General features: G+C 59.6%; 1 protein-coding gene across 1 annotated transcript; it reads right to left on the minus strand.

Annotated features, from left to right (window-relative positions):
• Positions 1-1019: 1019 nt before the first annotated feature.
• Positions 1020-9619, minus strand: LOC149126291 (uncharacterized). The gene is made up of 6 exons (XM_089336191.1): positions 9479-9619; positions 8784-8851; positions 7942-8501; positions 6456-6564; positions 2596-2767; positions 1020-2516 (listed from the first exon to the last, which is right to left on the minus strand). The coding sequence occupies exons 1-6, from the start codon at positions 9617-9619 to the stop codon at positions 2403-2405; spliced, it is 1164 nt and encodes a 387-aa protein (XP_089192317.1). The 3' UTR covers positions 1020-2402.
• Between the last annotated feature and the right edge of the window lie 3026 nt (positions 9620-12645).

Consider the following 12645-nt stretch of genomic DNA (forward strand, 5'->3'; position numbering starts at 1 on the left):
CAGGTAATCCAACCTCCTCCAGGCCTGGAACCCTCCTCCTGCAGCCAGAGCCCCCACTGCCACCACCATCCCCAGGGAACGTCCCCACGTGACAACACGCAAGGGCAGAGATGAGCCAGTGCAGAGGGAAGAGGGCTACTGCTAAGTCTGTTCTTCCACAGGGAAAGAGAAAAACTACCCACAGCCAAGCTCAGGTGCACGATGTCGGCACCACATCAATGCCTAGAAAGTCATCGCTGCAGGAGAGGTCAGCCCGACAGGTGTGACAGACGCAGGGTGCTCACGTTTTTATCATTTGTTTCCACTTTATTTGAAAGGCAGAGACACAGAGATCTCTCATCTATTGGTTCACTCCCAAATGCTCCTAACAGTGAGGGCCGGGCCAGGCTGAGGCCAAGAGCTGGGAACTCCACGAAGGTCTCCCATGTGGGTGGCAGGGACCCAACCACTGAGCCATCACCAGCTGCCTCCCAGCGTGCGCACGAGCAGGAACTGGAATTGAGGGCAGAGCCAGGACTTGAACCTGGGGGCTCGGACTCAGGACGGGGGCATCCAAGGGGCATCCTAACCACTGCCCCAGGGCTTGCCTGAGACATTTTCTAAGCTTCCTTTGCCCAAGGCAAGGCTGTTGGCCATCTGGCCATCGGGCCACCCGTGAGCTCTGGAACCTGGTCTCCTGGTTCCCCTGGCTCCGTGCCGAGTCCCTGGCTCGGGGTGCCGCGCTTGCTGTTCCCTCTGCCTGGCCGCGCCACAGCAGGTGTTCCCATGGCCTTCGTCCCCTAGCTCCGAGCCTTCCCCTCCCAGGCCCCCGGGCCCCCTGTTGGCACCACAGCCCCTCTGGGCCCCGTCTCCTAGCCGTCCCTGATTTCTCTTGCTGTGTGGCACTTGGCGCCTCCTTCCATCATTTTGAAACCTATCATTTGGAGGTTAAAGGAAAAGGAATGGATATTTCAAGTGTCAACATTAGGTCTTCAAAAGCCAAATGTCATCACTTTTTAAACTAGAAATGAAAAGACCAGTGAAACATCCTACAGGTTTTAATTTCTTAATAAACATCAATCTCTAGCAACAATCTAAGTAAAAACCTTTGTTTCATTTTTACATAAGTGGAAGGTTCTTGAGAAAGCCCCTGCCTGTGGATTATCTGCTGCTGTGATCCGAGCATTTCTTGTGCTGACTTCCTAAGAACCCACTGTTAGGAATTACAGATGCGTGCAAGTCCCTGCCAGGGCTGTTAGTCCTTGTCTTGCTCCAACTTCATAGGGCGCCGCTACCGTTATGTCATTCCACAAGCCTACATAAGCTGCATAGACTGGGTCCAGCTTTTTTGTCTTACCCAAGGAGCTGTTTTTGGTGACCTGTGTGTCTTGGACCCATCTGATCTACTGTTTAAGCTCGTTGGTATTGTTTCTGGTCTATTTTTTCTTTTTCCCATTTTTTTTCTACCTACTTTTTTTTTTTTTTTGCCCATTTTGGGCAGGTTTTTTCCCCTTCCCCCTCATGTTTAGTTAAATAGCACTGTTAGATTTCTCAGTATTAGTGTAGTTATGGAGTGGGTTTTTTTCTTTGCAGTTTCCCGTTTTATTTAGGTAGCACTTAGTCCTGCTGCTTAGTATTGTTAGTGTATATGGGATCGCTAGTGCTGTAGAGAGCCACACTGGCAGTCAGTACCCTTGATATCCCTTTGATCTATAGGTATCCTCGTGAGGGTAGTTGATTAACTAGCATCGTTGAGAGAGTAGTTCAGAGAGAGTGGTTTAGAGAGAGTGGTTAGGTGGATGCCAGGAGGGAAGGCCCTGAGGCTTCCCATCGTGTAACGCTCAGGGCGGGTACCACGTCCTGCCCTCGTCGGCCAGGGTAGCTTTGGCCCGATGCTCCCCGTGTGGTGACTGGGAAGCCCGTGGCTGGGACATGGCTCCTGGGAAATCACAGCAAGCCCTCCCGCTCGTGGCAGCTGAAGAGAGGAATGGCCATGCTGTAGAGTCTCCTGAGGGTGAGGCGCGTGACCAAGCACGTGTTCCTGGTGCTGGAGCCCACATGCAGGGGTGATCTCCGGAATCGCACGATGGGACAGGGCGCCCACAGGAGGATGAAGCCAAGTCCCTGTTCAGCCAGACCCGTCGGCTGAAGACTCCTGCCATGCGAACCGCGAGGCGCGTAAGGACCTGAACAAGCCATTGTTGGGTTCCCATTTGAACATCCAATAGAAGACCTTGGCTTCAACTACTGGCTGCCTGGTGAGGAGGTTTCACGGAACCCCACAGTATTGTGCCCTAGAAGTGTTCTGGCAAGAGGGCGCCAACACTTTCAAGGCTGACTTATGGAGCCTAGGGGTGATCCTGTTCATGATGGCAGTGGTCCTGTCCTACGGGAGGAACCTGGGGGAGCCGCGGGGCTGTGTCTTATGCGGTAGCTACGTGCTGCCATGTCCTGTCGACCCAGTCCTGAGGGATCTCCTGGGATGGCTGCGAGAGGCCCATGGCAGAGCTGGCGAGGGTTCTCTGGTGGTTTCGCGCCTGCCAAGAAGCCAAGGGGAATGAGGTCACCCTCATGGAGCCCCTGGGTCCTCCCCGGGATGCAGAAGCCCGAGAGTACCTGGCGGGTCAGGGCTTGCTGCCAGGTACTGGAGTGGCGATGCAGTGGGGTCCTGGCTGGCTGCCACAGCGCATGTCCCCGAGCAGGTCCATGCCAGGGAGGAGGGCACATCTCCAGCTGCAGCCTCCTGTCACAGCCTCGCTGTCCTGTGGAGCACACCTGCACACACCGGCTGGAGGAAGGGCTAGAGTGAGCCTACCCTTCCCATCTCCCAACCCCTGCTGCCGCAGGGCCCCAGAGCCAATGTCCGATGGAGCCCGCACGCTTGACTCCCCCCTACCTGAGCAGCTGCACGAGAAGCCCTCATCCCAGCCCAGTCCCTGAGCCAGGCCTGTGGCCTCCACCTCTGCCCCAGCGCCAGTACTGGTGGGGATCCCATGGGGCCAGCAGCTGCCCCAGCAGGTGAGCCCGAGGAGGCTGGGACCTCAGCCACAGCTTCTGTGGAGAGCCAAGGCCTGCAGGGCATCCGCAGGAGGCTCCTCTGGGTTCTGCCCGCCGATGAGCCGCATCCTGCCAGCCCTAGCCACTGGCCCTGGCGTCTGTCTGCTGCAGAAAAGTGACCCTCCTGTAGGCACACTGGGGGCAAGGGAAGGGGAGAGCTGGGCTGCCTGGCGGTTGTCATTTTCTTGAGCATTCTGTGAATGCTTCTCATCAACAAAAATCATAGCTGCATATATGGATTGGGTCCCACGTGCTATCTGCATCCATGTGCACCGTGGCAAGGTCCAGTGGAGTTGGCTGGCACGCAGATCACCCCAGAAAGACAAATGCTGTCCAGTGTTACTGCTGTGGGGATTCCAGAAAGGTTGATCTCATAGAAGTTGAGACTAGAGTCATGGTTCCCAGAGGCTGGGGTGGGAGATGAGGAGACGGAGGGAGGGAGGGAGGGAGAGGCTCAAAGTGAACACAGTTGCACATATGCAAGGGGCACAGGTTCTGGTACGGCAGGGAGGTCCCAGTCTACAGTGATGTGCATTGCAGCAGAGCTGAGAGCATCCATATCCGATGCCTCCCCTCCCTGCCAATGGAAGACAAGGCCCGCTCTGAGGGCCAAGGACCCTGACATCCTGGTGTGTGGGACCGACCAGCTGTGGACCCCGTGCAGGTGCGAGCTGGGCAGGAAGCCCATGCTGCCGTGTGCTCGGCATGCCCAGTTCGAGGTCTTGACTCAGCAGAGGACGGGACAGGCCAAGTGCCCGGGGATTCTCTGCAAGGCGTTCGGGTCAGTAGGGACCATGGCAGCACCCTGGCCTTCCAAAGCTATCTGTGCAAGTCGTGAGTGAGCTGAAAGGAGGGCCCTTGGACTCCACTGGAAGAAGCTGTGGGGGTGTGGCCCTTCCCCCAGCCCTGTTCATCCCTCTACATGTTCCTTGTGGAGGGGAGATAGTTCTTAGCGAACGACACTTTCAAATCTGTCAGTAAAATGGATGCTCCCCCAAGATGGATCACGTTCTTGTGTGGCTCTGCACCCTCCTGGCACAGATCTGGGGCTGTGCATGATTCAGCTCGAGTAGGCAGTCAGTCCTACTTGGGGCGCCTCTGCAGTTACATGGAAAAGTGACTTCAGAGAAGTATCAAGGTCACCCCAAGGGACAAGGGATTCACAGCGGTCCTGCAGGGCAGAACGGCAGACTGTGCGTGGTCTCCTGGTGCATGTTACCTGGGCACCATTGTCAGAAGGGCCACCGGGAACTTGAGATCCTGCTGAAATGTGTCAACCCTGCCCCAAGCTCCACCACACAATGATAAAGCCCCAAGAAGCAGAGCCTGTGGAGAGAGAGGTGGCCTGGGTGAGGCCCCCAGGAGGCCGGGGTCACTGCTTAGCTGGGTTTCCCGACTGGATCGTGCCCATGTCTTGGGACTTCCCAAGCAGTCGTTTCCTCCCCTGGGAGCTCTGGCCTGGAGCTGTCCCTCTGGGGAGCTCAGCCCAGGCCCGGGCCTCCAGCTGCCCTCGATCCTGAGGGCCAGAGAGGAGACTGTTGGCAGCAGACGCTGGCGGGCTGGCGGGCTGGCGGGAGGGGCCCTTGCTAAGGCAGGTCTCAGGGTCCCAGGCGCCCAGGCTTCCTCCAGGGAAGCCTCTCCCATGCACTGCAAGTGGTCACGGCCAGTGATGGCCTGGGGGCTCCCCGGCCAGGTAAGATCGGCCTTCACCTGGGGGAAGGGCTGGGGCAGCAAGCAGCAGGCTGGGGACGCCGGCAGGCTTGTCATCTGGCTGCCTCCAGTGCGCATTCTCTCTACACCCAGCAGCCCAGTGTGGGCGCCCGGTGTCCTGAGAATCTCATTCTTCAACTGGGTTTTCACTGGTTAACTTGGAATAAAAGCTGTCACTGAGTATGTGTGCAAAATGCCACATTACATACATCACTTTCACCTGCTTTTGGAAGAGTTACTGAAATGCTAAATTAGATTGGAAAGCAACTAACACTTAAAAGATTTTTTTTTTTTTTTTTTTTGGAGTGCCAGAGAGATGGGGAGAGAGAGAGAGCAGGAGCACTGGCACCTTCTGGGCAACTCCCCCCAGGCTCTCAATGGCTGAGGCTGAGCAAAGGTCAAAACCAGGAGCCAGGAACCCCGCCCAGGGTCTCACAGAGGTGGCAGGAACCCAGCTACTGGAGTCACCGCTCTGCCTCCCGGGGTCTGCACTAGCAGGGAGCTATGGTCCGAAGCCAGGGCCGTGCATCAAACCCAGGCTCTCTGGGATGTGCGTGTCTCAACAGCTGGGCTAAATGCCCACCGAGACAACACTTTCGCATGTTTAACAATTCCCGCGATTCCTAGCTTTGCCTTTATACATGGATGTAATAGCCTCACATTTATCCAAAGTCTACTTTCTCAGACCATTTCATGTTTTCTCCCACGTCAGATTCTCTGCTGGTGCCTCTGTGCCCCGTGCTGGTTTCCTCAAACACTGGGGGATTCCTGGACGCAGGTCCTCTGCATACTCGAGCCCCTCCAGGTCGCCAGTGAGCAGACCGCCTCCTGCAACGGGCCGGGGGGGGGGGGGGGGGACACGGCTCCTCAGCTGTCTTGGGTCCTGAGCCTCTTCGAATCCTGCCCTGCCCGTGTCCTGCCTACACCCCCCTAGAAGCAGACACATCTCCCTGTTGTTGGCACAGAATTACTCATAAAAACATTTAAAAGGGGGCAGGCACTGCGGCTCACTAGGCTAATCCTCCGCCTATGGTGCCGGCATCCCATATGGGTGCCAGGTTCTAATCCCGGTTGCTCCTCTTCCAGGCCAGCTCTCTGCTGTAGCCCGGGAGTGCAGTGGAGGATGGCCCAAGTGCTCGGGCCCTGTACCTGCATGGGAGACCAGGAGGAAGCACCTGGCTCCTGGCTTCGGCCTTAGCAGCCATTTGGGGGGGTGAACCAACAGAAGAAAGACCTTTGTCTCTCTCTCTCTGTCTAGCTCTGCCTGTCGAGAGAGAGAGAGAGAGAGAGAGAGAGAGAGAGAGAGAATAGGAGATCACCCTGGCAGGTCTTTTAAATTGAGAAATGATTCACACCCACAACATTCGCCCACTTACCTGCAATGTGGTGTGTTCTGGTCACATCCACCGAGCTGTGCCACCATTGCCACTACCAAATTCCACAGCACTTTTATCCCCTCGAAACAAACCCGGTACCCACTGCATCCGACTGAACTCTCCCCACCCCGTCCCCGGCCACCACTGCTGCTCTCTCTGGCTTTGTCACTCCCGATGTCCCACGTGAACGGATCACGCAATACAGGCTCTGCCACTGCGGGTCAGGGTTCACCATACCACGGCACGGACCCAAAAGGCTTCGTGCCTTTTCATGGCTGAGTGGTACTCCTCTGTGTGAAGGGACCACGTTTTGTTTATGCCTCTGCTCCTCACCTGAGAGGTGTGTGGGCTGTCTCCACTTTCTGGCTATTGTGAATAAAGCCGCTGTGCGCATCCACGTAGGAGTTTTTGAGTGGCTGTTTGGCTTCAGTTGAGTAGACACCTGGGAGCAAAATCGCCGGTCACGTGTGTCGCTCCCCGTCTTCGTGGAGGAATGACACAGGACCCTGCGCTGTTCTTTTGTCTGCTCGGCCCTCCCCGGGTTTGCTGCTGGTCCTTCCTGGGTTGGCTACCGTCCCTCCCACCTCCGTGGAAGGGCGGTTCCCCCTGCCACTTTCCCCACTTCTGCGGGGGAGCGGCACACCGCCGGCAGGCTCTCTCGGGGGCTGCACAGGTGTTCCTCAGGTGTTCCCGTTAGATGTGCCTGGTGCCTGTTGTCTCTCTCCTCCTTTATAGTCCTCTTCCACCAATCCCAACTCGGCTGCCCACACGCCGAGTACGCTGCTCTCCTCCAATCAGGAGCAGGTCCTACAGTTTATTGGTTGAACTGGAGGCAGCTGTGTAGAAGCTGTTTCCTCCTCTCCCAGCGCCATATTGTGGGAGAGCAGATGCATAGAATAAGTCTTAATTCCAGTAACTTAGTCTAGTCCGAGTTGCTCCCCACAACGTGAACCTCAGAGGCTTTTTTTTTTTTTTTTTTGGTAGAAGAAACTGGACGATATCTTTCTGTTCAGAATCGCCACCTTTCTCAAGCTTCACTTCTCAGTACTTCCCCCCACCCTGTAAGCACACCAGCGGCAAATACCAGCCCTGGCTTCTCGAAGGGACCCACTGTCCATCAACCGGAAAGCTCCGGAACCCGGAACCCGAGGACCAGGCCGCTGCCCCAGGGGGATCTGATGCTTCCAAGGATGCTCAATGAGACCCCAGGGCTGTTTTTCTCTCAGGACCACACTTCCCTGTCCTAACTCCTCCCTCGCCCACCGAGGCCAGACGACTTTCCGACTTACCGGTTCACCTGCTCTCCGCGACCACCCTCCCCAGCCTGCCCCTGGCACCTGCTCCGCCCGCCCCTCAGCCCAGCGGCTGAAGCCTAGAGCCTCCCCTCCTCTCCCCTCCCCTCGCCCCAATCCACTCCCCTCGCCCCACTCCCCTCCGCTGCACTCCCCTCCCCTCTGCCCCACTCCCCTCCGCTGCACTCCCCTCCCCTCTGCCCCACTCCCCTCCGCTTCCCGTCTGCGTTCCCGCGGGGCGCGGCTTCCAGGAGTCTCGAGCCCTCACCTCGGGGTCTGCCACTCCCGCTCGCCCCTCAGCCGCTGGCCGCCCCTCGGCCCAACAGCCTCCGTCTCCGCTTCCTTCGGATTCCGTCGGTTGCACCGGACCCTCGCGCTGGCCTCAACCGTCTCCGCGAGGCCCCTCCCTCGCAGCGGCCGGCCGCGCGCCTGACCCCGCTCCCCGCGGCCGGCCGGCGCAGCCACACTGCCCTCTCGTCAGCCTCAGCCGCTGCTCACCTCCACGGGCGGTGGGCTCCCCGACCCACCTGAGTCCGCGTCGTAGCCGTCGGCGGCGCCCGGGACCCTAGGGGCCTCGCCAGACCTCTGGCCAACGCGCGGCGTGGGCGGAGCCCGAGCACTGGCCGTTGGGTGCCGTGGGCGGAGCTTGTGGCGGGGGGCGGAGTCCGCGGCGGGGGGGCGGAGCACGAGCACTGGCCGTTGGGCGCCGTGGGCGGAGCTCGTGGCGGGGGCGGAGCTCGTGGCGGGGGCGGAGCCCGGAGCGGGGTGGGCTGTGTGAAATGGAGACCCATGCCGGAAGGCTATCCTTGGAGAATCTGCCCTCGACTCGGATGGACCAATTTCAATTAGCGTAAGATACAGAAAGCAAGAGTCAGAAAAGGAACCTAAATCGAGTAAGCAGGGGTAACCCGGCGATGAGCTGCGGCCTTCGGCAGACGCGCCTGAGCCAGTCCTCGGGCTCACAGGAGCCTGCAGGCGGCCGCGCGGCTCGGACCTGGGATGCGAGGCTGCCCGAGCGCTCCGACCGCCGGGGCCGGGCCTGGAGCGCGGGAGCCGCAGGCGGAGCCCCGGGCGCCGGGACGGACACCTCCAGCCAGGTCACAAGGGGGGACCGTGCCCCCAGGGACGAGGAGTTGGGCTGCTTCTCCCAGTTACAATCTTGGTTGAACCCCCGAAGGGTGGGGGGCACACTAGAAACTCGGGGCAGCAGCGCGCGCCGCCCAGGTGTGGCCGCTTGGACCCGCGCTGTCCCACGCAGCAGCCGGCAGCCACCGTGAACCCCTAGGACTGGGTCTTCAGTCCCCGCGGCGGGCGGCGGGCCTGGGGTTGGATGTCAATGACACCTGTGGGCCTGTTGGAGTGCCCACACCTGAGTGTCACCTCCAGCTCCCGATGGGGCTTCCCGCAGGGCCGATCTGGGGCCCTGGAGGTGGGTGCCTGTCGCCCACGAGGGAAACCTGGGCTGAGTCCCCGGTCCGAGCTTCAGCCGGCCCAGCCCCGGCCCCGCAGGCAGGCACCGAGGGAGTGAGAACAGCAGTAAGCGCGGGCTCTCCCCGCCCACCGCTCAGCCACACGAGCCGCACCCCAAGTGGCCCCGCACCGCAGCACCCACGCCCAAGGTCCGCGTCGCAAAGGCCGGTGCACAGCGCTCGGCCAGACCGCGCGGGCAGACGCGGAAAAGCTGGGGACCTGTTCTGCACCCGCTGGCTGATCCTGGGTGCCCTGAAGTCAGCGTTGCCTAGACCCCGGATTTCCGACGCACGCTTTTTCTAACTTGGAGTTTCCAAGTTCAAGCTCCGAGCTGGGGCAGGCCCCGCAGGGCCAGCGCTGAGTGTGGCCACTCGGCCCAGGGGGCGCTCAGGAGCCACGCTGATAGGAGAGGACAAGTGTGCACCCCAGCACACATGCACACACGCCTGCTCCTCGTGGGTATCATGAATCTACGCGAAACACCAGTTGGCTGACCCAGCTTGGATTCCACGCGCGCACACGCACCAGCAGAGGATGGATCAAGTCACGACGTGAGCGTGAGCCATCGGCCATTTCCCCAAGAACTCTACGGACGAATGCTCGCAGCAGATTGCCCCGCGTCAACAGCCGTGCTGGCTCCGAGGCTGACCCGGCCTTCAGCGGTGCGGGAGAAGCCGCGGGCTTTCCAGTGGCGCCCGCGCGCCCCCTGGTGGCCGCAGGTAGCACCTGCGTCATCGTTTTAAAGCCAGCACCGCTGTAGCTAACGAGGCCGGAAACCTGACCCACGGCGACTCGGATCCCTCCCCACGCACGGCAACTGTGTGCGTGAGGAGGGCGGTTACTCGTCACAGACTTGTGCAGTGCGGCCACGGACACCTGGGAAAAGGCAAAGCAGTTGAAAACTGTTCTGGGATAGTTTAATTCTCTGGCTACACACACGCGCACATATGCACACACACACGAGCAAACACACGCAGCAGGCGGTACCGCGCAGTCTCCCTTTCGCTATGGAGCACCCACAGCCTTTCCCGCTCGCACTCGCTCGGTCTTCCCCCGGACCGCTCCGCCCGCACAGGGTCCGCTCCGAGGCCTGGAACGGGAGAAACGCGGCCTTGGCCGGCGGCGTCCGCGGAGGTCACGCGGCGGGGCTCCGGCCATGCGGGACAAAGGGGCCCGCGCGCAGCGGCTTCCTCGGGCGGCAGCGCCGGTGTCGCGGGCAGGGCCGCGCCGCTGTCCGGAGGCGCCCGGGACGCCCCGGACCGCGGCAAGCGTCTTCGCGAGGCGCCCGGGTCGTGGCCGGCGGCCCCCCGCCGGGGTTAGGAGCCGGGGTCTGGGAGGGAGCGGGCCTCGGTGCGTGTCGCCGCCCGGGGGCAGCACCCGCTCGCCCGCTGTGCGCCCACCAGCCTCTCGGACCAGCGAGCTCAGCGGGCACTTCCACGCGGACGTCCCCCACGCGGTCACTCTTGTCCCCCTTCCCCGCGGCTCCTGGGGCTCCATCTAAAATACCCCAAGGCCGCTCCTCTGGCTAACAACGCGGGCCCACCGCTGCAGACCCCCACCGGCTCTGCCGCGGGTGAGTCACTGCCGCTGGCCGCTGCTCGGCCTGATTTCAAGTCACCCTCCTTAGTGTCAAGTTCAGAAGGTGACTTCTCATTGGGCTTTTGTCCCTCGTGTCCACAGGGTGGTCCCCGGGGCCATTCGGGAGGGAGCCAGGGGCGACAGAGGGCGGCACGAGGGGGCCCGAGCCCCACAGATACTGGCGCTGTGACTGTGGGTAATCACCACCACCCTCCTAAGGCAGCATTGCCTCTTGCAAGTTAGGGACTGCGTGGGGGGATGAAACGAGAGAGCCCGCAGAGCCCCTGCCCTGCCTGGCACACGGGGACGCCCAGTGAACAGCAGGTCTCCTCCCGCAGCTCCCTGTGTGCTGAGCGCGAGAGGAATCACAGACCGCCCCCTCCCCCGCACTGCCAGCCCTCAGCCAAGCCCACGCCTCCTCGCCAGAACCTGTGCCTGTGATAGCTTCCATAGCAAAGGGAGGTGAAGGTTGCAACTGCAATTAACGCTGATAACCAGTGGTCCTTAAAATAGGTCCTCCCAGCATATCCAGGTGGGCCTATTGTCATCCCTGGCATCCATAAAAGTGGAAGAGGGAATCAGAAGACAGAGACTCAAAGAGAGATGCGACCACTAGAACAGGGCTCAATGAGACGCAGGTTGCTAACCCTGGAGATGAAGGAAGGGGCTGTGAGACATGGCAGTGGGCAGCCCCCCGAAGCCAGCAAGTGTGGAAGTGGACGTTCCCCCATGGGCCTCCAGAAAGGAAGACAGCCCTGCCAGCACTGTTGCCCACAGAACCCGTGTCAGGCTTCCAACCTCCAGTACTGGGACAGAATAAACTAAGTTTGCGATCCTTTGTTGCCGCTGCAACAGGAAACCAATGCCTGGACAGGGTGGGATGTTTTTCATCCTGCCCTCAGCGGCCATACACAGGAATTCCCTTACAGCTACTCATGCGCTGTAAACTTGGGCGTTGCAGCGACCTGCCGGCATGTCTGTGCCTGCCATCCACTTCATTAACTTTATGCCTGCAGATATGGAGCCGAGGTGGTGAGGCTGGGCAGTTGCTCTCTCCAGCCTCCATGCTGGGATAGAGCTGACCACTGCTAGCATTCCTATGGTGGCCACACTATCCACCTATGCAGGGCACCAGGCCTCACGACACCTGGGCCAGATGGGCACTCCCAAGGCGTGAATTCCCTGGTCCTTGGATGGCTGTCCTGGGATCCCCTCTTTCCAGGTGCGATCCTCCCACCTGCTCCTCTCTCACCTACACAGGGTGGGCATCCATGGGGACTGAGCCCTCCTGAGCCGGCAGAGCCCCTAGAGTACTATCTCACCACGCAAGTTTGAGGGCAAGAGAGAAAAGGGCTGACGGCCAAACAAGAGGAATAAAGACAGTGGGATTCAGTGATGGAAATGGTGAGGATCTAGAGAAATAGCACTTCCCATCACCTTTGGCACTCTCACAGAGGACTCTTTTTTTTTTTTTTTATCTCAAGCCTTTCTTTCTTTCTTTCTTTCTTCCTTCCTTTCTTTCTTTCTTTCTTTTAAAGATTTATTTATTTATTTTAAAGTCAGAGTTACACAGAGAGAGGAGAGAGCGAGATAGAGAGGTCTTTCATCCACTGGTTTACTCCCCAATTGGCCACAACAGCTGGAGCTGCACCAATCCCAAGCCAGGAGCCAGGAGCTTCTTCCGGGTCTTCCAGATGAGTGCAGGGGCCCAAGGACTTGGGCCATCTTGTACTGCTTTCCTAGGTCATAGCAGAGAGCTGGATTGGAGGTGGAGCAGCCCGGACTTGAACTGGCACCCATATGGGAATGCCGGCACTGCAGGGGGCAGCTTTACCTGTTACACCACAGTGCCAGCCCCACAGAGGACTGTTAGCCAAATTGCTGGTCATCACTGTTATAGTCTGAACAGGATTTGGTTCCCTAACTCCTGCTGATGCTTAGACCCCTAACTCACGGACTGAAGATACCAACAGTGTGGAGGCCTGTTTCAATTATGGTGTCTGAAGTTGGGCCTCTGGGAAGTGAGCAGACAGGATCAGCTTGCTGGGGTGGAGGCCCCATGACGGGGCACAGTGTCTCTATGAGGAGAGGGGGTGCTCCCCATCCCACCCCAGGCGATCCTTCTACACACAGTTCACCATCCACCACCACACTCATGATCCAATGGGGCCCCCAATCTCAGA

Source organism: Oryctolagus cuniculus, chromosome 6 (assembly GCF_051225735.1).
Source record: "Oryctolagus cuniculus isolate XC-2025 breed Fujian yellow rabbit chromosome 6, ASM5122573v1, whole genome shotgun sequence".
Lineage (NCBI taxonomy): Eukaryota > Metazoa > Chordata > Mammalia > Lagomorpha > Leporidae > Oryctolagus > Oryctolagus cuniculus.